Source organism: Molothrus aeneus, chromosome 2 (assembly GCF_037042795.1).
Source record: "Molothrus aeneus isolate 106 chromosome 2, BPBGC_Maene_1.0, whole genome shotgun sequence".
NCBI lineage: Eukaryota > Metazoa > Chordata > Aves > Passeriformes > Icteridae > Molothrus > Molothrus aeneus.
Genome location: NC_089647.1, coordinates 112,867,953 through 112,892,076, shown reverse-complemented (window position 1 = coordinate 112,892,076; position 24,124 = coordinate 112,867,953). Strand labels below are relative to the sequence as shown.

At 42.2% G+C, this 24,124-nt stretch overlaps 1 protein-coding gene across 3 annotated transcripts; it reads left to right on the top strand.

Moving 5' to 3' along the window:
- The first annotated feature begins 1,705 nt into the window (after positions 1–1,705).
- Positions 1,706–22,761, top strand: LOC136553776 (interferon-induced GTP-binding protein Mx-like). 3 transcript variants are annotated; one of them, XM_066545550.1, is made up of 14 exons: positions 1,706–1,721; positions 6,879–7,195; positions 8,696–8,888; positions 9,749–9,886; positions 11,738–11,892; positions 13,051–13,189; positions 13,678–13,876; positions 14,605–14,683; positions 15,639–15,761; positions 16,497–16,638; positions 18,144–18,302; positions 18,819–18,895; positions 20,175–20,411; positions 22,246–22,761. In XM_066545550.1, the coding sequence occupies exons 2-14, from the start codon at positions 6,974–6,976 to the stop codon at positions 22,477–22,479; spliced, it is 2,097 nt and encodes a 698-aa protein (XP_066401647.1). In that variant the 5' UTR covers positions 1,706–1,721; positions 6,879–6,973; the 3' UTR covers positions 22,480–22,761. The 3 variants fall into 3 exon arrangements, with proteins under 3 accessions (XP_066401647.1, XP_066401645.1, XP_066401644.1); XM_066545548.1 differs by lacking the exon at positions 1,706–1,721 and adding an exon at positions 4,105–4,199; XM_066545547.1 differs by lacking the exon at positions 1,706–1,721 and adding an exon at positions 4,164–4,199 and having other exon boundaries at positions 6,845–7,195.
- Positions 22,762–24,124: the final 1,363 nt, after the last annotated feature.

Here is a 24,124-nt window from a genome sequence, read left to right as displayed (position 1 = left end):
CTGGTACAGGATTTAAGAGCAATAGAACAAATGATCATGAACAAATAATGATTTGACTGCTTTGGATTTAAAGATGCTTTCTTTTGCATTCTGGAGGATGAGCAGAGCCAGACCATCTTAGCATTCAGGTGGGGAAATCAAACAACAGGAAGAAAGGTGCTGCTATTCCTGCATAACTTTGAGGGTGGGACACTCTTTTCAGGTGGTCACAACAGCTCACAGGGATTTTCACTAAGTTACTTCACCCTGTTGTCATTTTCTTAATGCTAACCCTATTATGCTTTCTCTTAATTGCAGCACTGAATATTTGCATTTTAAAAATCGTGAAGCAATTGACTTGCCAGTCATCCCTGTGATTAATTTCGGGAAAATGTGTCATGTTCATAAAAAGTGAGGCTTTTGAGTGCTGTTGTGGCTTCATAGCCTCAACTGGAGGAAATGATGAACAACTCCCTAAAAGATAAATTATGTTTAATGTGTCTCAGTAATTGCAGGAGCTGTAGAAAAAAAAAAGGAATAGAAGAAACTTGAGATAATGTATCAACTGCAGCCAGGCATAAATTACTGCTGAACCAACAAACCAAGGACACTTGGTGAATAAACTAAGACAATGCCAGATAGCAAGGAGCAAAGCAAGGCAAGCTCATCAAATCAGGAACGGGTAATTTTGGCAAAGGGAGATCACAACCACTGACTCACTGCCCAGCAACCCAAAAACTCACTGACTCAAAAGAAGAGAAAGACTGAGCATGAGGACTAATTAGCAAAATAAGTGAGGGAACCATTTAATCAATAGAAGATAGAATGCTATTTAATAAGAGGACTCTGTGACTTGTAGCCTGTGAACATGAATGCCTTTGTTGGTGTATAAATTGTGACAAGTTTTGATAGTCACTGGGCTGGCTTTGTGGATTTGCCACCCAGCACCTCTTTCTGTGCAAGACTGTAAATAAACCAAATACCTCTGTGTGAGGATCAGCCTCTTGCACACAGAGTGAAAAAAGCCATTTTGGGACAAGAGTATGATTTAGAATCTCCTTCAGATTGATCTCCTGTATGATTAAGTGCAAGGATCAGGATGGTGAAAGAGGCCAGGAGAGCTTAGAGCTGCAGTGTCCTGTTGCAGCCTGTGCCCAGCATTCTGCCACCCACAGCCAGAGCTTGGAAATGAGTCCTGTGAGTCACTGCCAGGTGAGGAGTGAGGAGAAAGGGCTGGGTCCAGACAAGTGTGAGTGCTATGCAGTCAGACCCATGGAACTCAGTCAGGCAGTTGGAAACCCACCAGAACAGCCAGGAATTGAGAACAGCTGATCAGTTGAGGCAATGGGCAAAACCAGAGGGAGTGAGAAGCAAGGGGGGTTCCTGCATCCAGCTTGCAAAGCCCCTGACTGAACAAAAGTATACTGATGTTGCTTAACAGTTTAGAGCCTATTAACAACAGAAAAAAAACCCTAAAACACAAAAAAATGAGGGCAGGGGAGCAAAGACAGCAGAAGAGGAAGCATCCTGACCTAGTGATGTTGAGAAAACACCACAAGGTCATGAGAAACAACTTGGACTGTTCTGAAGCAGTGCATAAAAGAGAAAATCACACTGTGTGTCACTTTGCTGTCTTGTCAACCATATCCAACACCCTCAGCCTCCAGCAGCCACCGCACAGCCAAATATTTCTCCAGTGAGAATTTAGTTTCATTTCTGCTCCTTCTTGTCATAATGGGAAGGTAAGTAAGTAAGTAAAAAAGCATCTGAAGAAGTTTCAGAAAGACACTGCTTCTCCTTTCTACAGGACACTTAGAAGGGTAAGTTTCTCCCTTCCTTCTTCTAAAAAGAATAATGCAATTTTTACTGTTATCTTCATTCCTTTTAATATGAATTGTGGTGTGGTTTGCCAGCCTGGCTGGTATGGGAAGTCTCACTGGGAGATGGAAAAAACACTCCTCCTGTGGAGGGGGCCCTCACCCACTTGCTTTTTGCATGGAGGTTTGAGGAGGCTGAAAGGGTCCCCTGGATGGCACAGGACCAGCATCCCCAGCAGGTAACACTTGTGGGAGTGGGGCACAGCAGCTTGAACCAGCAGGTTCTGCCCCAGGTGTGGGTGGACTGACCCACTGAGATGCCTTTTTGTGGGGGAGATGTCTCGGTCTCTCTGTGAGCCCCTCAGGAACCCTGGGCCAGTCCCAAGTTGGCAGACACCAGGGAGCAGCCCTGACACGGCCGACAGCAGGGAGACACTCTCTGTGTGTGCCCCGAGGGTACTGAGGGCACCTGGGCTGGCAGGGAGACACTCTCTGTGCCCCGAGGGTACTGAGGGCACCTGGGCTGGCAGGGAGACACTCTCTGTGTGTGCCCCGAGGGTACTGAGGGCACCTGGGCTGGGGGGAGACACTCTCTGTGCCCCGAGGGTGCTGAGGGCACCTGGGCTGGGGGGAGACACTCTCTGTGTGTGCCCCGAGGGTGCTGAGGGAACCTGGGCTGGGGGGAGACACTCTCTGTGTGTGCCCCGAGGGTGCTGAGGGCACCTGGGCTGACAGCAGGGAGACACTCTCTGTGTGTGTGCCCCGAGGGTGCTGAGGGCACCTGGGCTGGCCGCCTTTGCAGCACAAGAGACACCAGAGACATCGGTAGAAGAGAAAGGGCTGACTCTTAGCAGGGGTTAATCCAAGGTTTTATTCTAGGAGTCCCAAAGGAGCTCCTGCACCTCAGGGGCCTCCTGCCCAGAGCCGCGGGAGATGTGCCAAGGTCACATTTAAAGGGAGATGGAAACCGAAAGCAGATAACATTTTACCAACCAATAAGTGACCCTAAGGGATGGGTACTGGGGGATGGACATATAGGACAGCGTATGGGGCAAGGCTTGGGGGGCTGTCCCCTGGCCTCTGGCTAATCACTCGACGACTTGGACCAAAACTTCTGCATGGAGGGGATGGGATGCTGAGTGATTGACAGAGAGCCAGGGTGGGGGTTTGGGGATGATCTCATCCCGGGAAAGAGATAACACAGGTAAAGGGAGGGGGGTACAGTCTGGGATAAACCATTTGGGAAAAATATGGGAATACAAAACAAAACTACTTTAGAGTATTACGAAATATAAAAGCGCACTACAGGGAGGAAAGGCACATTGTTGCTCAAGTATTTTCCAGTACCTCTGCTATTTGTCCATGACATTCTATTAAACAGCCAAGGAAGGAGGAGTTCAGCTGTATTGTAAGGAGTTTCATTTCTGCTGTTCACTAAACATACAAGGAAATGAAAGTGAAAAGCCCAACACATTGCATTATTATTTCCAGGGCTATCACAAAGCTGTCTCAACAGTAGGGATTTCACATTTGCCTGACAGAGCCCCTCCAAGGCCTTTCATGGAGACAGTTTTGTCAAGAATTGTATTTTGAGGTGACAGCTGTAACAGATTCAGAATTGCCTTTGATAAATGCATGTGCTGCATTAGTGCTAAATATCCTAAGACTACTCAGTGAGTAATTAATAATTCACAATTCAGTAAAAGTTCAGCAATGATTAAGCTGAGCTTCACCTGGATATCATCTGCTGAATGCTGAACTGCTGTACAGGGGTGTGGCTGCTCTTCTGAGAGGCTTCTGTGAGAAGAAGGCTGGGAGATTTTTACAAGGGCAGGTAGTAATAGGACAAGGGGGAATGGCTTTAAATTGAAAGAAAGTAGCTTTAGATTGGATATTAGGAAGAAATTGTGCCCTGTGAGGGTGGCCAGGCCCTGGCACAGTTTGCCCAGCTCTGTGGCTGCCATGAATCCCTGGAAGTGTCCAAGGCCAGGTTGAACAGGGCTTGGAGCAGCCTGGGACAGTGGAAGGTGTCCCTGCCATGGCAGAGTAGTGGAACAAGATCATCTTTATGTTCTTCCAACCCAAACCATTCTAGGATTCTCTGGCTCTCTGAACTTCTGGCTGTGAGGTGCCCCCTTCTCTGTGAATACAACTCATGTGTTAGAATATCTGTCTCCTTAACTGAGCCAGGTGCAAAGTAAGCAAGTGGTGCCCACTCATGGCAGCTCTGTCTTTTGAAGCAGCCTGGTCATGTCCACAAAAGCCAAATATTTCTCCAGTGAGAATTTAGTTTCATTTCTGCTCCTTCGTGTCATAATGGGAAGGTGGAGCCTGTAAGTAAAAAAGCATCTGAAGAAGTTTCAGAAAGACACTGCTTCTCCTTTCTACAGGACACTTAGAAGGGTAAGTTTCTCCCTTCCTTCTTCTAAAAAGAATAATGCAATTTTTACTGTTATCTTCATTCCTTTTAATATGACAAGGCTGCATAAAGCATCTAAAGTAAGTGTGATTAAACAGGGTTTCCAGGAGCAGGATTTTTTGCTTTCTGGGGTGGAAAAAAACATATATTTGTATTATTTCCTCTTTAAAAGGAGGCAACTGAGAGATGGCATTTAATTTTTTTTTAAAGCCATTATTCAGCAAGATGATCTAGCCAGCACTATTTATGAGTAGGATCATAAGCTTTCCATTGCTTCATTTTCTTTATGAGAAGACAGCTGGAGTTAATAACCATACAACATGGAAACTGTGAGGTTTACCCAAATATCCTGAAGTCACAGGGTGCATCAGCCAGAAATCCATGTGCTCCTCTGGCTGGACAGAGAATGAATAAATCCAGGAGCTGTGTGGGTTCAGCACTGCAGCTCTGCACCCTGGTTTTGAGAGATTTTTCAGAATCTTTGGAACTTTTCATCTTCTACAGATGCAAAGCCAAAGGGTCGTTACAGAAAAACAAAAGAACTTCTTTTCAGAACCATGGGCAGGTTGATGTTTGTTTGTGCAGATGTCTGTTGTGCTGGGAGAGGTTCCCCTCACACAGGCAGGCAAATTCTAAAGTAAAGCTCGATGAAATCAGGGTTGTCCTGACAAAGGAGGCAGGGGCAGCTTTGGGGAGAGGAAATTTTTGGCAGACTCTCAGTGTCATGGCGTCATCCAGCTGCAATGTTTCACAAGTGGCTCCTGGCCCATTGTAGAAGGGCTCTTTACAATTGCAGCTTTTTTGTTTCCCTCTTCTCCTTTCTTCCATCCGATGTTGTCACGGCTCAGTACACAAAGAAATCACTATGCCCGTGTGGCACAGGGAAGGGTTACAGAACCCACCCACCCTTTCCTAATCCAGGGGTGTAGCCCTAGGAATCCACATGGGTGTTTATCCTGCTGCTCACTGCAGGTGTCTTTGTGCAGGGGTGTTGAGTGTGTGTGTGTGTGTGCACCCTGTGGTCTGCACCCCACCTTGATGTTTGTAAAGGTTAATTAAAGATATTTGGATTTCCCCATGCATCCTCAGCCCTCCCCACATCCCTTCCACCTCTGTGATGGCCATGGGATTTGTCCTAAATACCCACACCAGGTGGGTATTGCGGGATATCTGGATGTTTGCATAATTAATTAATTCCAGAGACCAGGAACTGAGATGTTTGTGATTGACTTTGGTGTACATTGGCCACAAAAAGAACATAAAATGCTGCTGGAGACTGGGCCAACAGGGCAAACTGGTGTCACGAAGCTGCAGGAACTTTCTGGGCTGGTTTTCCCCCTTCTCCATCCCCTTCTCTCCCCACCTCCACCAGGGATGCCTACAAGGTAAGTCCAGCTCCTGTGCTTTTGGACAGGTGTTAAAATAGCCAAGGTCCACCTAAATACAGACATAAAATCCTAAAGTAGCTCCAGAGGTGCTTTGTTGCTTTGTAATGATGAATTCTGCAAGACCAAAGACTGGAAATCTGTACATTTCCACCGGAACTGTTCATGTTGTAACCCTTTACACAGGGACTGCTGACCAAATCTGGGATTAAAGTGGAGCAGGTTGCAACTAGACTGCTCTGAGAAGTTTTGGAAGCAAAGGGGTCTCACTTGTGACTCAGCAGAAGGACCATGACCTGATTATAATCCATTGTAATTGATGATAGAGTTGTTATTTTGATATTGCACTGGCAATATTTCCTTGCTGTATTAGCAATCAATCTAATTAAAGATGCCCACACAGTCACTGTATCCAGTTTCTCATGCTTGGCCCACAGCCTTATCTCAACTGCTCTGCTACAATGTGTGAGTTTTTTCCTAAACTTGTTTTCCACATTGAAATTATAACCCGCATTGTGTCTGATCATCCTATTTTGGCATCTGTTTGAATTAGAAAGCCTGTAAACTTAATTCAACCAAAAAAAAGATTAACAGAACAGGAAGTTATTTCAAGCAAAGATGTGGTTCTCCTAATTTGTTTTCTGAAATGTTTGAGTTAAACAGATCTTGGATTTGGCAGAGGGAGGCTAAAAAATCTAGCTTTGAAAAAGGACTCTTGGGTTTTTTTCCTTAAATCACTTTCTCTGGAAATCCCTTTCCCTGCATAATGTTACACCAAAAGCCACTAGTTTCCTCAGTCACCCATAGAAAACAAAACTTTTCCATAAGGAAACGCTGAACAAGGAAATAAAAAGTCTCCTAGTCCTCCCTTCTCTAACATCATGTGAAAAAAAGTCTGGTTTTGGCAGAGGGTTTTAAGCTATAGAGGAGGGGACCAAGGTACAGAGCTTCAAAAACAGGTGTCAGACTTGCCCCTGACAAGTATTTCTTCCACAAAAGAGGTGAGAGGGCACTCAGCAGACTATGGATTGGAGCCAGCCCACAGCCCTACACTCCTGACCCCAGGAAGTTAAGAATTCACATTCCCTCCAATCATGCCCTGATACTGACTGAGCTTCTCCAAACACCTTTCAGCAAATTTTTTCATCGAGGGGAATTTGCTTTTTGCAAAAACTGGTGTACCTTTTTTTTTCCCCAAAAAAAAAAATATTGTTTTTTCTGTTTTGTCTGATCATTGTTGCCAGGTGGAGTCACTCACTTCCCCGTGTTTGGTTTCAGAAGCTGCACCTCGGAGTGGTTGGACCAGGCACTGATCAATATTTAGTGAAGCACTTACAGACAATCCACGTTCAAGCCCAGTAAATCAGCAGGCCATGGATAATAAGAAAGCAGCATTCAAACAACCTGAAAGAACCAAAAATACCCCCAAAAAAGAGGAGCTTGTATTTTATTTTGGAAAACCATTTCCAGAAGCTGCTAAAGTGCCTCTCCCACCAGAACCAGAAGATGAATCTGGGCTGTCAGAGAAACCGTTTGAGAGCAAACCTAACTATGACCAGGACTTGGAGAAGAAGTTTTTCACAGAAGAGGATGAGGTATGGCAAGGAGAGGGCACAGATCCTCCCCACCCCTACTCTGTTGCTTCACTTTGTGCCCCAAAATGAATCCCTTTGTCTCTTGGGCAATCTGCACTTGTTAGGTCTAAGAAGAACTTTTGGGATGAGTCCTAGCAATTATTCATGTAAGTGGCAATAGAGGTACCTGCAATTAATCTGCAGGCATTAATAATGCAGGTCTAAAAAAAGAGATGGCTGCAGCCTAGAAGCCAATTTAATGTGTGACATATGTCTGTTTCAATCCTAGCAACAAATGCTGAACAGAAGTGATAAAAGTTGAGGGTTTTTTTTCTTGAGGCTCTTCAACCCTTAACAATACAGAGAAATACAGAGAATGGTTAATAATAACCTGCTTGGGTATTTAACACTGAACACAGGTTGGTTTTAAGTCTGTGACACAGTTATTGAAGTTTTTTGAGAATTTACTAGCTATTAAACATTGTAGTGAAGAGAGTGGGCAGGGGTTACTAAAAAGGGTTTAGAATGCCTGCCTCCAATAATGTGTGCTCCCTTCCTCATCTTGAACCAAAAATCTGCTTTGTTTGAGTGCATCTGATCCATAGACATACTTCTAGAAGTATTTTTCTTGATTAAAAGTGATGGAGAGAAACTTCAGTTTTTCTTTTCAAAAAAATCAGGTTTGAATGTGCCTGGCCCAATATGTCTGAAACATATTGGTGTTCCCAAAATTGCATCTCTAACTGCAGCAGTCACTGGAACATGGAGAGAGGAACGGGGAGAAGAGACCAAGCTGATCTTTGTATACTTTAGCTGAGCATATTTAACAGCAGATGGACCAGTTTTGCCAAAGACTGGAAATTGTTTTGTTTTCACATAAATGAAGAGTCTGTGTTAATATCTGGACCTGTGTCAAACCCAGAAAATGACAATAATCAGTCATTTAAAACAACCCACTCATATTCAAGCCTTATGTGAGCCTAAAATGAGGCAAAGAAGGAAGAGCCATGGTGATCTAGAAGATTTCAGCCACCTGTTAAGAATGTTACAGATCTCTTTTGGTGCCTGTGCGCAAACTAAATCTTCAAATTCCGAAACAAAGATCTAATAAGCTATTTTTTACCAAATTCAGTGATTTCTGGGATCAGTTTTCATTTGCATACACATGCTGCAGTACATCTGTGGATGAGTGGAAGAAAATGGCAGGTTTTTTTTTTAGAAAAAGCTGTTATTAAGAAAAATTAACAGAGCACACTTAATAATGTGTTCTTTATCTTCTCAGGATGGCTTCTAAAATTTGTTATTTTTACTAAGGATGGTCTGTGAGCCACCCTCAACTGTTTCTTTCATATTTACAGACATATGTTTATTACATGGAGATGCAAGGATGCACAGTGATACGAAGTAGAACTTGATGCCAGTAAATAACTTTTATTAAAGAACGATGAGCAGAAAATGCATCTTTTTTTTTTTCTTTTTTTTTTAATTATGGAAAATTCACTGTAAGTTTAACTCCAACAGCCTGCAGAACACACCTTGTATAACCAATATGAGAAGAAGATCCGACCCTGCATTGATCTTGTTGACAGCCTGAGAGCTCTTGGGATAGAGAAGGACCTGTCCTTGCCCGCGATTGCGGTGATTGGAGACCAGAGCTCTGGGAAAAGTTCTGTCCTCGAAGCCCTCTCTGGTGTTGCTCTCCCCAGGGGCAATGGTAAGAATTCACTTTCTCCCATTTTCTCTTAGAAGGGATTTTTTTTTTTTTTTGGTCTAGAATTGGATAATTCCATGACTGAGAAATGGAGGTGTGAGTGAGGCACCACAAGGTAAATCCAAGGCACATGTTCCAGGTGGTCAAGAGACCAGGAGTAAGAAGTGTAGTGTGATTGCTCCAGCTGAATCTGTGCATTTCCCAGAAAGCAGCAGTGCAGCAGAGTATTAATTTCACATGGAAAACAAGTTTTTAAATTTGCTTTTGAGGTTGGTTTGGGTTTTTTAAACTACATTTTCTTACAGATAACTTGTATTATTATTATTATTATTATTATTATTATTATTATTATTATTATTATTATTATTATTATTATTATTATGTGTAAAAAGTGTACAAAGATCTTTACTTAAAGAATTATTTAAGTCAGAGATGATGAAAGACTTTACAGCTCAAGAAGATCCACTTTCCAGCTCTGTGTGTGTATTTTTGCACACATAAATTCTGCAAGTTCCATGTGAGTTTACAATATAATCTAGTCTTTCAGGCTGGAGTTGTGGAAAGGTTTTTCATAGGATTTAGTTGCAGCACTGAAAAGATCATCCAGAGAGGAGCAAAACTCTGTCTGTGGAGGTTTGCAGGGCCAGACATGTCTGGGAAGAGCCATGGTTGACCTCATCTAGCACTGGTGGCAATCCTGCTCTGAGCAGGAAGTTGGACAAGTCCCCTCTGGCGGCGTCTCTTGGAACATTTCCACGTTTTTTTGTGAAATATTTTTGTGTGAAACAGGCAACCTTGTGTACATGACACACCTCAAGGCTGTTGTTTCATGCACAATCTCTCTGCCTTTGGAACTGCTGCAGGTATTGTCACTCGGTGTCCCTTGGAGCTTAAACTGAAGAGGTTGCCTGAAGGGCAGGCATGGCAAGGGAAGATCTCCTACAGAAATGTGACCGTGGAGCTCCAGAAAGCCTCTGAGGTGGACAAAGCAATAAGGAAAGGTGAGTGGGTTTAGCTGGCTCCATCTCCTCTGCATCCTCCTCTCAGAATGAGCAGCATCCATGGTGATTGTGGAGTTACACCAAGAGCTGCACTCAGAGCAGATGAAGCTGGGTCAGCAAAACTCATTTCTCTCAAGGGAGTTGTACCAGTGCTCCAGTGGTGAAGATGATTTATGATGATGATCCCAGAATGGCCTGGATTAGAAGGGACCTTAAAGATCTTCTAGTTCCAACACCTTGGGCAGGGATGCTACCCACTATATCCATGATCCTTTTATCCTGATCCATGATCCTTTTATCCTAATCCATGATAAAGGCTCAGGCTGTGTCCTTACCTGGGTGGTGGCTTGGTGGCTTCCTGGCTTCCTGGTTTGGGGAAGTTGTCTCTCAAATTGTAAACATGTGACCTAAATGGCTCCTGTCATCAGTTCTGAAGCCCAGAGAGTGCTTGAGGTGCCTCTGGCTGGAAATCTTATTATTTTGAGGAAATTGCAAGAAGGCAGAGTGGAGGACAGAGAGCTTCTGCTGGGTACTGTGATCACGGGCTCAGTCACTGCCCTTCACATGTCTCAGCTTTACTGTTACAACACTTCATGCTGGGTAAGAAATCAGTGTTCTTACCCAAAGGGCAGTAAGCACTTGCCCTAAGTGGGAAAGTTGGATTGTCCTTACTTCCTTGACTAGCATGATTCCTAGAGAGGCTACCTGGAACAGAGGCTGGACAGTGTGAAAGGAATAAAGTAGGGATTTATTGAAAAGGCCTTCAAAGGATACAGTACCCAAAGGCTTTTGGGCAGTACAAGAGCCTGGCTACACCCGAGATGGCCACGAGTTTTCACACTTTTGTAAGTTTTGGTCCATTTCCATATTGGGGTCAATTGTCCAATTACAGCTTCAGGTTATACAGTCCCATCCTCCCAGATTGCTCTCCTCAGTTCCCTGTTGTTTGCACTTTTTGGGCCTGAAGCTGCAATGGTGTCCTTGGTTCAGGGGCTGGAAAAGGATTGTTTTTTCTGACTAAACTGTGAGGCGAACTTGCTAATACTTTATATGAAGTTCAAAGTCACACACTAAGGCAGTACAGAATCTAAAAAATATGAAAGCTAAAACTTAAGGCATCAAGCACAGCTCTGCAAATTGTTATTCTTTCTATTTTTTTAATTAGCTTTTCAATACATTATTTGGATATTCTCAAAACTGGCCAAGCAATTGGTATGAATTAAGGTAATTAAAGAGCTGAAAATCTCTGATGAGAATGACTGTGGTTTCCTTGCTTCTCTGTGCTCACAGCTCAAGCATTATTGCCTTGTGGGATCTGGGACAATTTACTCTCAATCTCCCTATCAAAATGTGAAGAATATAGAACAACACCTATATTTATTTCACAGCATCCAAGGATTAATTAATGCTTACAAAGTCTCTTCTTGTTGAGGAAGAATTTCTACAACTGACCAGTGTTTTACCTGATCCCTTTCATTGTGGTTTATTTACGTGTATTTTGTCTGCATACATGAGAGTCCATAAATGTATGCTCTGTAAAATATTACAGCTCATATTCCAACAGGACTTCACATCAACTTGTTCTGCATGATAATTTCCTTAGATTTTTGCATAAATTGTTATTCTTTCTATTTTTTAAATTGGCTTTTCAACACATTATTTGGATATTCTCGAAACTGGCCAGGCAATTGGTGTGAATTAAGGTAACTAAAGTGTGTGGCTGGATCTGAAAGAAAACGCCAAGCCTGAAAGAACCTTAGGTGGTAGTTGGTACATTTCAAAGTCGTTGTGTTCAGCTTCGGTTTGATGCATCATTTGAAGCTTGTATTGATTGCCTTGCTCTTTTCACAGCCCAGGATATTGTGGCCGGTCCTAGAGGTGCCATTAGCGGGCAGCTAATTTCCCTGGAAGTTCGCTCCCCTGACGTGCCCGATCTGACACTAATTGATCTCCCTGGAATTGCCAGGGTGGCCGTGGGGGACCAGCCAAAAGACATCGGGGACCAGGTAAAACTCAACCTCGTGTGCCCATCTGTGCCCAGGGTCTCATCCCTTGAGGGCTCCCAGCAGACCTTTAGTGAAGTAAACAGAATAAATGGAGGGGATCTCTGCTCTTCCTCTGGCTGCCTTGAGAAGAAATGCTGGGAAATGCAAATAAAACTCTGGTAGGATAAGGCCTGCTGTGAGGGTGATGTGCAGGAGCTGGGTGTGTTGTTTCTCCTAAAATACCTTTAAATGGGAGCTTGGAATAAGAGGAGCCCAAACTAAACTAGATATACCAAATAGAAATGAGACAAGATTGGATTGTTCTGGGCTTTGCTTTCTGGGAGGAGAGTAATTTAATTCCACAGTTAGATAGCAATCTTTCTGTTGTATTGAGAAGAAAGCAGCAGATGTGATAAAATCCAAACATTTCCCTTGTTCCCAGCTGTCTGCATGCTCCAGAGATGGAGTCTGTAACACTGCAGCCTGTCAGAAGCTGGGATGGGTGGGAAGTAGAAAAGAGAGGCATCTCTACCAAAATCCAGGTTTAAAAAAAAAGAATTTATTTACTGTGGAATAAGCACCACAGTCCTCTGTGAAGCTTCTACAAAATAACACAAATTATGAGGAACTCATTTAGTTTGGCATTGAAACATAGAAAAATGTCAGCTAGATGTCATGTGCATCTTCAGTTTTCGTGCTTTTAAAAATTTTCCTAGAATTATTCCACTGAAAAATAAGCCAAAGACATTTGTGCTGCTTTCAGAGATACAAATTTGAGATTTACCAGCACAATCAAGCTTGCTTTCTTTCCATAAATGTATACCTGCACCTCAGAACCTGATTTTCTTACATGTGTTAGATATCAAATACCTTTAATATTTCTATAATGAAAGATTATATATGCAAAAGAGGTTAAACTCCAAGTAGCTTTCAAGATGGGCTTAACAACATTAGTCTGGTCTCATTCATGCCAGATGTTTGGATTAAACCTGACATAAGAAAAGAGGCTACATTTTTCTGCTGGCCCCTTTCCATGCCATCCTCTAGCATGTAACACTATCCTCAGCATATGTGGCATTTAATGTCATCGGGCAGTGGCTCATATTGCTAGAAATTGTCACATCCTACAAGCAAGTGTCTGATTTCACTGAAGCTCCTCACTGCTGTATTGAATTGCAGATCAAAATGCTACTTAAAAGAATTATTGGCTGCAAAGAGACAGTCAATTTGGTAGTGGTGCCATGTAACGTGGATATTGCAACAACAGAAGCATTGAAAATGGCTCAAGAGGTAGACCCCACTGGAGAAAGGACAATAGGTGAGATCATTTTTTAAGCTATGAGCAGGAAAGGAGGCCAAATGTTTTTTTTTTCCTTCCCATGAGGTCTGATGTTCAGTGTTCTGTGAAATTAGCTACTAGAAGAAGAGGAAAAAAAAAAAAAAAAAACAAAACAGCAAACAGCCTAAAGAATGTATTTGCAAGTATTTCTAGTCCCAATTCTTGAGTAGCTCCAAGAATCCCTTAGTTTGGTGTCTTGCTGGCATTCCTATTATGAATAACTGAAAGCTGAAAATCTCAGTTAATGGTAGTTGATGTGAAGTTAATGGTAAAAAAGCTTTGCTTTAAAAAAAAACCTTTAAAGAAAGGTTTGCAAAGCAAAAGGCATGGTGGGAGGAACTGCAGAGTGATTTTACTGCCTGGGAGCTGAGAACATTCTAGGACAGAGAATACAAAAAAAAATGCTTTATAAAGCATGGTACAGAGTGTTCCTGCTTGGTGGTTAACTTTCCCTTTTAACTTCACAGGAATCCTCACAAAACCTGACCTGGTGGACAAGGGAACTGAAGGGGCCATTGTTAAAATACTGCAAAACAGGGTAATCCCCCTCAAAAAGGGCTACATGATTGTCAAGTGCCGTGGGCAGCAGGACATCCACAACAATCTGACCTTGGCTGCTGCAATCCAACAGGAGAGACACTTCTTTGAGAATCACAAACATTTCAGGTAATCCTCACAGAAAAGGTCTCATCAAAAACATGTTAAAGTCATCTCAAAGCTCCCTGTTGATTTGCTGAGATTTAACTACTTAGGGGTTACAAACAGGTATTAGTTATTCTCAATATTTCTCATTGCCCATGTAGGGTTGTGTTTCAGTAACCCAGAAGATTTTTACATACTGAATAAGCTTTTTAAAAAAATTTGGGGGGTTTTTTGGATGCAAAATACATTGGGGAAATGCTATGAACTTCAGAAGTTCCAAATAGTCTCAAAGAATTCAAGTTAAAGCATCTGAGCACTTAAATCAGGCACTGAAGTATTTCTGTTCACTGGAAAATGTGGAGGAACAGCATGAGAAAGAAAGGCTGTGCTGAGGACACAGGCTGCCCAGATGACTCAGCAGCAAATAAATCATAATACAGAGAATGGCAACTGACAAGGGTTGTGAACTTCACACATGAAGAAATAATAGAACAGCACACTCATCTGCTGTTAGAATTTGCTTTTTTCAGATTTTTCTGTTTCCCTTTGCTCAGTCAGTAGCTGTCAAACAACTCCTGAATAAACCCAGAGAGTCCTGGGCAGTTGCCACATCTGCACCAGCCTAGCCCAGAGCCCCTTTCTTTACTCCAATTGTGTAAAAGAATTAGTGAAAACAGAGCAGAGCATCAGTGCTGCCTCCTTGCCCTGCACAGCCTGGCTGTTCAAACCCACCTTTTCCTCTTTTTTCACAGGGCTTTTATGGAACAGGGAAAGGCTACTATCCCCCATCTGGCAGAGAAGCTCACAGATGAACTTGTGAAACACATTATTGTAAGTAACAGAAGTCCCATACTGAGAGTTACTACCTAAAAACAAGTTCAACCCTTCAGCCTTGGGCTGCAGCTGGATTTCATCTTTATGTGCTTAATGATGCTTCAACTCAGTGATCAGAGAACAAACTGAACTGAGAGGCAGAGGTAAAAAGCCCCACTCTGTCCTCAGATTTGCCTTTTAACTGCAGATCAACAATGAACAAATTATTTCATCTATTTGTGACTCATAAATCCTGCCTTTTCAATGACAGCCATGATATTTCTTTTTGTGTATGAGTGTTGATCACCTGGGTGACAAGTTACTGCTGTCAGCTTACTGAAACAGTGATTACTATTCCACTGAAAATGTCTTCAAAACATCAAGATGTTCTATTATATTAATATACTAGTGTAAGGCTATTGGGGGTTTTTATTTGGTATAACTATATCTGCATGTAATATATCTTATTGCTGATAAATATATCTGTAATTTATCTTATTCCATTAAGAGAAGATGCTAAAATATAGGGAACATCTAAATTCAGTCTCAAAGGAGAAAAAGAAATTATTTATGTAAATTTACAGAAAAGAAGCAACTAAACAGCCATGTTGCATCAGGTATTTATCAGGAATTGAGCAGTCACCGCTTTCCTGGCACAACCTGTGAGGACATTGGTTTTGGCTCACTGTGGGTGAAATTTTGCCCTAGACTGCAGCTGTTCTGCCCAGCCCTCAGTGAGGTCCAGCCTGATCCCTCAGGCAGATCCTGCCTGCTGAGTTCCCTCAATAAAGGCCATATTTGCTTTTCTGTGTTATCCCACTATACACATGGGATTGGCAGCAAGTTCTTGGATTTGTAAAAACAGCAAAGATCCCATGCAGGTGTAGATCACTCTTAGAGGGATTTTGTTTTCCTTCCAAAATCAGAGAAGTTCAACCTATCTCAATGTTCTTCTTCACTGTCTCCTCCGCAGAAAACTTTGCCAGCACTGGAGAGCCAAATTCATGACATCCTCTCTAAAACATCACAGGATCTGCAAAGGTACAAGAGAGGCACACCCGAAACAGAGTCTGAGAAGCTGTTTTTCCTCACAGATGTAAGTATCAGTATTGGTCACAGAGCAGAGCAAAGAGGTAACTGTAATAGAGAAAAAGAAACTGCCTAAAATTATCAAAACACCAGCATGGACCACTGGGAAGTTTGGGGTATCCATCATTTTAGTGAGGGTAACATAGACAAACCACACTTGCAAAAATAATGGACCACAGGAGCTCACCTTCTAACAATTTTTTCCTGTGATTATGGACATGAAAATTAAACAACTTGGTTGACTGGGTCAAAATCAAGTATCTTAGCAAAGGAAAACAAACTCCTGCATGCTCAACACTTTGAAGGGTTCCCATTGGTTACAGGACTCATAAGATCAAATGTATTCCTAATATGAAAATGTGGTTTGCAGGTCCATCTCAGTGCCTCATCTCACGGAGTTACTCTCTGAGTAAACCTTCAGTAGGCTTTAGAGGTGTTTGTGGAAGCTCATCAGACTTCATGCAAGTCTGGCCTATTAGAATTTAGTAAATGGCTCTAAAAGTCTGCAGGGGAAAAACAAAAGAATATAAAGTTTGTTCTCCTCTAGCTATTACAGTTTGGGAGGAAAAAAAAACAAAACCCAAACCAGGAGCTAAGTGCATAAAAGATGTAAGAAAGGGATGTTTTTTATGAACTGTGTCCCTGCTTTAACATCCAACTGCAGATTTACTTAACATCCACAGATTAAGCTGAAGAAATGAAACGTCACTAAATTGCCAGCTTGTTGTTCAATTCACTGCAGTTGATCAAACTCTTCAACCAAGACATCTCTCAGAGCACACGAGGAGAGGAGCAGCTCTTTGGGGATGAGGTCAGGCTGTTCACCAAGATCCGCAAGGAATTCCGCAGGTGGGGCGCAATTCTCCGGGAGTGTGCTGTGAGGGGTAAGCACAGAACAGGCTCAAGCTGGGCCAAGGGAAATGCAGGCTGGATATTAGGAAAAGGTGTTTTACAGAAAGGGTCATAAATGTCTGGAATGGTCTGCCCAGGGAGGTGGTGGAGTCACCATCCCTGGATGTGTTTAAAAACAGACTGGATGTATTGTAAATTCAGGTCCACCGACAAAGGAAGGAATGATGAGGAGGACTCCATCTTATCAGAAGGCTAATTTATTACTTTATTATACTATATTATATTAAAGAATACTAAACTATACTAAAGAATACAGAAAAGATACTTACTGAATGCTAAAAAGATAATAATGAAAACTTGTGACTCTTTCCAGAGTCCTGACACAGCTTGGCCCCAATTGGCCAATGAGGCAAAACAACTCACACCAGAATCGAATGAAACAATCACCTGTGGGTAAACAATCTCCAAACACATTCCACATGAGCACAACACAGGAGAAGCAAATGAGATAAGGATTGTTTTCCTTTTCTCTGAGGCTTCTCGCTGCCTTTCGGCTTCCCAGGAGAAAAACCCTGGGCGAAGGAGTTCAGAGAATGTGAATGGCACAGGATGTGGCACTCAGTGCCAGGGTTTAGTTGAGGTGTTGGGGCTGGCTTGGACTCCATGATCTTGAAGTTCTCTTCCAGCCCAGTGATTCTATTAATTCTGTGAGCCCATCCTGGCAGCTGACCTGAGAGCCCATCCCCTTGCTTTTAAACCCAAACACAGCATCTTCAGTAAATGTTTTCCAAGAAAATTAAGAGCAAGAAGCCAGGAGCATCCATCTGTTGTGGTGTCCTGGGGACACAGACACAGTTTGTGTTAAATGCTGTCATTACAGAGAGCTTGTCTCTCTTCTCCCACCACAGCAATAAAATCAAGACACTGGCACAGAATTTGTTGGTGATATTCTGAACCATTCTTCTAAGTAACAGCAACATAAATGCATAGTAATAAATAATAACAATCTAGATAATAATTTTTATTTTTGCTCTTAATGTTTTTATTTTATTATTGCTATTAATATTTTAGAATCTGGGTGGGGTTTTTTTCCACTTTAGCTCTGGGCTAAGGTGATACCTCACACAAAAATATTAGCAAATTTGTATAGTATCAACAAAGTTATATCTTAAATAAAAATAACTAGTCAACAGTAGATTCCCCAGAAAAAGTGTTTAGTGAGTTTGGAGGTTTGTTTTGTTTAAAACTTGGAAGTGACTGGTAATGGCCATCTACTTCTGTGAGGGTAAAAATGCCAAGAAGAACCAGAATTTTTGTGGCCCACCATAATTTCTGTCAGTCAGATGCTTGATGCAATGTGTGAGATGGCTCATTCAGAGAACAACAACATGTTAGCTCTGTTCTGTGGTAACAAAAAATAATCTCAGTAGTTTTTCCTCCCAATAACATCTCAAAGAGAAGAATAGACTTTCTTCTTAAACCTGAAATATATACATTGAGTGATTTAGTGGCAAAGCAATGTATTTTACCATTACAGCTAAAAAAAACGTTCCTGGTAAAGTGTGGAAATATGAAGACCAATACCGTGGACGGGAGTTCCCAGGCTTCAGCAACTACAGGACTTTTGAGGATATTATAAAAGAGCAGATCAGAGAACTGGAGGAGCCAGCAGTTGAGATCCTGAACAATGTGATGAGTATGGCCCAGCCCATGGGAGGCTCTTGTGTGGGGGACACTGCTGGGCCTGACAAGTTTATTTTCCAGGAGAAGCTGATGCTCTCAGGATCCTTCAGAGTGTGGAAATAAATCTGATTCAGCTTGGGGATTGCTCCTTCTCTAGAGCCTTCAATCTCTACACATGGTCTTCAGCATTTGTTAATGCTTTTCCCAGTGGCTCTTGGAAGGGAATTAGAAAATAATTATAATAAATAGAGCATAACTATAAAAAAATAGAAAATAACTGTAATAAATAACACAACAAGGAAGCAGTACAGTAGAAGTACCTGGTAATAAGTGGTCACATTCTTGGACCTGGAAATCTAAATTTCTGCTTGTTTGTATGTGTCATAAAGGCAGAGTGCACCAGTACAGCAGCTCAGTTATTTCTGAATGAATAGAGAAAATTAGTAGTCTCCCAAGTCTCATATTAACAATAGCTTAAAACCCTCACTTACCTACCTGACTTTATTTTGTCTCTCTGTTCTTCCCTTAGGACTGATTGAAGAGAAATTTATGGAGCTTGCTAAAAGGAATTTTGCTAATTATCACAATCTAAGCAGAATTGCCATGGTGAGACACTACTATAAGCTGAGATTCTCAAAAGACAGAATGGCATTTGTAAATACATCCATGCTTGTGGTACCTGTCTCACTGCATTACCCTTATGCAAGTGTGGAATTTCTTGCAGGAAAATAAGAAAGAGCCTGAAAATGATAGCATGATTATAATGGCAATAATGAAAGTGCATTTTGCACAACTTTGACAAGGTCTAATATATACATTCTTTATTCATTCTGCTCAAGTTTTTGACAGTGCAAAGAAAACCTGGTGTGGCTACCTTGAAGAGTTTGTTATGAATGTCAGATTTAAGTACTGCAATGATTTGAGTGCTGAACTGTTTTCTCCTCTCTGAAAGCAAGCCAGGGCTTTAGCCAGTGCAGGAATCTCATCTTTGCTGAAAGGGAGCAGGAACAGACAAACCAAAAATCATCCAGCCATGAAAAAACTACAAGATGGCTGTTCACAGTTTGGGCATTAGCATGTTTTGGGGTGGTGTTCAGTGGTGTGGATGTCCTTGAAGGCCTTTTCTCAGAAAGAGCTTTGAGGAAAAGATGAGAAGCATTGAGGAAAAGACCAGAAGTAATGCTGGCAGCCAAGAAACAGAGTCCACTCACAGGGTACTGCTGAAAAAGGAAACTCAGAGGCAAATGTGAGTGAAATGTGTGGTTTGCTATTTCACTTGCATGGTCAAACCTTACTGAGCCCCCAGGCCAACCAGACAGTGAACAAATAAATTATTTCATCCAAACACAGAGGTGTTCAGGCAGGGTCTTTAGGTGTAACACAGTGAGAGGAATGAAGAGGGAAGAAGTCCTGGCAAACATTGGACATGAGAAAATATAGGGGGTGTTTTCTTAGGAATACTAGGAAAGCATTTTAAGGGAATTTGAGCATGACTGAGGGAACTTTGCCACCCCCACAGACTTTTATGTGAAAATATCAAAAAGACCAGAAGGAGTCAGATGGCTGCAATAAAAGCACCAGACAGAGAGGGGTTAGACAGGGTTGGTTTACTGACTACAGATCTTTTCCTTTGGGTTTCAAGCACCAGGTTTGGAGTGATCCCACTCATGTGTAAGGAGGGGACAAAACTGCCACATTTTCCTGCTCTTTCACAAGAGAGAGACCACAATCCAAAGCATTACTCCATGTTCTGAGAACAGACAGTGCTGCACAAGGACAGTTGAACACTGTGCCCACCTTCCCATTCCCTGGGGACACTGCTAAGCACCGGCACCTTCCCAAAAGGAGCAAATGTCTCAGAACTTCTTGTTCCTTTCTTTTGTAGGTGAAAATTGAAGACATTGGAGAGAAACAAGCAGCAGATGCTGTAAGACATATCCGGGCCCAGTTTAAAATGGAGAAAATCGTGTACTGCCAGGATGACCTTTACATTGGTGATTTAAATACTCTTAAGGCACAAAACGCTTTCAACGAGTCCCCAGGAACTCTGCAGTCTCAGATTGCTGCAAAGGACCCCTCTCTTGTCACGGAGATGGTTTGTCACACCAGTGCCTATTTCTCTGTGAGTTCACAGGCAGATTTGCTGCCCCCTGAATGCCACAGCAGATCCCCCTCAGCCAGATCCTGTTGGAGTCAATGCAGCCTTGTCTGCCCTGCTAGCCCTGTGCAGGGAACAGCCAGGGGTATCTCAGTGTCTCATTCAGGTACATGCTCAGCTTCTCTGCAAACTACCTGGAGCTTCTGACCAGTCAGGGCAAAGCTGGGCTCTATCAGCAGGATGCAGGATATGGTGATTAGAAAAGCCTGAGTGTGCCAAAGTGAGAGCTGGCTCCCAAACCACTTGTTAGCTACCTCCCAGTCTGGCTCAGGTCAGCCTCAAGCCACTCTGCACATTCCTGCAGCCAGCAGAAAGTGGTGTCAGTGGCTTGAAGTCAGATCTTAAACTGCTACAGCAGGAGGAGCAATAATAAAACATTACATTAAAATATATCAGCTGTCTGTAGGGATCAGAGTGCATCTGCTGTACTGCAGAAAGCACCCTGTAAGTGAAATCTCTGAAGACAAATGGGGTGTTTTAACAAAGGATCACGTTAAAGAAAGGAAACAGAACATGCAGGATCAAGATTTGCTTTGTTGTAAAACTCCCTCAGAAAGCAACAAGTTGAATATTAATAATTCAGGAAGGTAGGTAGCAGCTCACTTTGAATTCCAAGAGCAGGTTTTGTGACAAATTCCTGCAATTAAATGGTCAGGCTGCTCAGGCTGATGAAGACAAAACCCTTGATTTTCATTGAAACAAAGACAGAAGTGGCTTTGTCCATCCCACATTACTACACATTCTGCTATATGTTTTATCTGCAGTTAAATATTTTTATAAATGACCTGACAACCATTTTCAACAATCCCCCAAATGCCAGGGCACCACAGCTCCATGGAACTGACTTATGCAAGGTCAAATAGAGTTTGAATGAGATGGAAGTTAAGTATCCATGGCTGCCTAGACCCTATAGGACCCACAAATGCCATTTTCAAGTTGTGCTACAAAAAGAAAGACAGAACCTCTCAATTGCAGCCAGGCACTTAGGTCTAAGTGCTCACCCAGCACCAGGAGGGCTGGAAGCAGGGAGAGGGAGCTCAGAGCTCAGAGCTGGGAGAGGTTGAGAACCTCATGTTGCCCTAAAGCACCAGGTGGGCCCCCAAACCCTGTGGATTTCCATGGGAAAAGGGCCCCAAAAGCTCTTCTGGATCAATCTGTTTGCATCCATAGATGAACCAGGCAGTTGGTCAGGTCAGAGAGGAGATTATCTCATGGAGATAAAAACAGATGTAATGTAGGCACAGTCTGGTCTCACTGCTGCTGAAGACATTTCCCCTCAAGGCTAAAGATTCCTCCAAAGCTGTCTTAAGTTTAAAAGGACAACCACATCAGAAATGCCATCTAAATACCACCATGTAATAGAGGAATTTACCAGCTTTGGGAAAAATCACTCCCTGATTTTCTGCATCAAAACCTATTGTAAGCATTCAGTGAAGACAGGCTGGACATCAGAAACTGGGCACAAGTTCTGTTTGTCAGGAATGTCCTCCCATAACTTGTCCCAGTGACAGCTGACAGAGCTGAGCAGAGGACAATCTGCCTTGGCTTTAGTTTGCTGAGGGAAGAAAAGCAACAGCTGACACCCCTATTACTCTTAATTTTTAGATTTCAGGCACAAAAGACATTGGTTGCAAAGATTTTTTTAGTTCATAGCAGCACTCCCTTCTTGAACAGTAACTCAGGCCAACATTTTAAGACCTTGGAACCACTTTTTTTTACCAGATTACCTATAGACCCTTAATTTTTCAGTTCTTTTTACCAATTTAGTATTTTGCCATTTTCTTCCTCCATCTCACAGGAAGCAAGCAAACGCCTTGCCAATCAGATACCTCTGATCATCCTGTCTTCTGTCCTTCATGACTTTGGAGAAAACCTGCAGACCTCAATGCTGCAACTTTTACAAGATAAAGAGAAGTTAAACTTTCTCCTTGATGAGGATTCTGAAGCTGCTAAAACCAGGAATTACCTCAGCCAAAGAGTTGATCGTCTCAACAAAGCCTGCCAGTCCCTGAGAGAATTCAGCTTGTTGTAATTTCTTTGTTTTTCATAAGGTTTTTTTTCTCCTCATCTTCTAGCATTACTGAAGAATTTAGTATAATCCCATAAAAATGTAGCATCAGCCCAGACCTTTAATACTAATTTCTAGTGTTCAGTTTTTCTTTATTTTCATATAAATCATATGCAAACAGCTGCCTTTGAATAAAGAGCTCCACTGGGGGAGTTGTGATTAAATAAACATTTTCCCATTTTTAAACAGTTTCTTTTTGAACTCTGTGCAACTACTGGAATAATCATTAAAAAGCTAACACTCTGAGGATTGTATGTTTTGTTGGGTTTTTTTTTTCTCTCTTTTTAATGATGGAAGCTGTATAATTCACAAACTGTAGAAATCAAATTATCTAGCTTTCCTCAATGAAGTTTAATGCATGACAGCGATGATCTCCCACTTCCCTTTGTGTTTTTGGCTGGCTGGGGTTGTTCTCTTTCCTGCTATCACCTAAAAGACACCTCTGCAAAGTGTCACCACTAAATCTCAGCCCAGGAGGCAGAGAGGAACTCACAGCAGGCATGAAATCCTTCCAGCCTAGAAGGAAAAGAAAGTTTATTTCCTTTATGTGACTGGTGCATCCAGAGGATGCCTTTGGCTCAGTTCAATCTCCTTTCCCAGCTCTTTGATTTGCAGAAGGCCAAGAGGCTCTTCCTCTCAGATGTCTGCAGCATCACCTGAAATTTTGGGATTGATGGGCAGGATTTGGATGTCCAAAAGGAAAGAATCCCAGGATGTTAAACAGTACAAGGGTATCTCAGCATGTGTTTTGCTGCCTTTCTCCTTTCCCTCCCCAGGGCAAGGAGAACTTTTCCAAAAGCTGTTTCAGAAAATATCACAGTGACATGAAAAATCCCTTTACAACTATTTCTTCTCCTGGGAAGCTGAGAAGCTTCAGGTTCTCCCTGTTTTGCTTTGGAATGTGATTTGGAGATTGTTTACCCAGCATGTGAATTGTTTGAATTTAATGACCAATCATGATCCAGCTGTGTCGAGGTTCTGAGCAGTCACGAGTTTTTATTCTTCATTCTTGTTAAATCTTCTGATGTATCCTTTCTCTTTCTATAGTATAGTTTTAGTATAGTATTCTTTAATATAATATAATATAATATCATAATACAATAAATCAGCCTTCTGAGAACATGGAGTCAGATTCATCTCCTCCCTCATCCTGGAAACCCTCACAAACACCACACTTTCATTTCATGAAAGCTGATACAAAATACATCACACACACTGTGTTTGTGACATTTTTCACATGGAAGATTTGGTTTGATAACCAGAAGTAATGTCTGCATCCAACTAGAAAAAATGTGCTTATACCAGTGTGTGATGTAGTAATTCCAAGTTTCCTACAAGAGAAGCCTTCTCCTCAGGCTGGGTATGACAGGAAGGGTTTGTCCCTTTGGCATGGAACTGCAGCTGGTGCCTGACTTTGGGTACAGCATTCACCCCAACATCCAGCTTCCTCAACCTTCTTCAACACTGCAGCCAATTTCCCCTTCCTCCCAGTACATTATTTTGCTATTAGTGACTTGCAGTGCTGCAAGAAGCCTCAGAAAAAGCGCCTCGTACCTGTAACAGCTTAATTTTTAATTTGTTTTGAATGTACTTCAAACTCGTTGGTTGT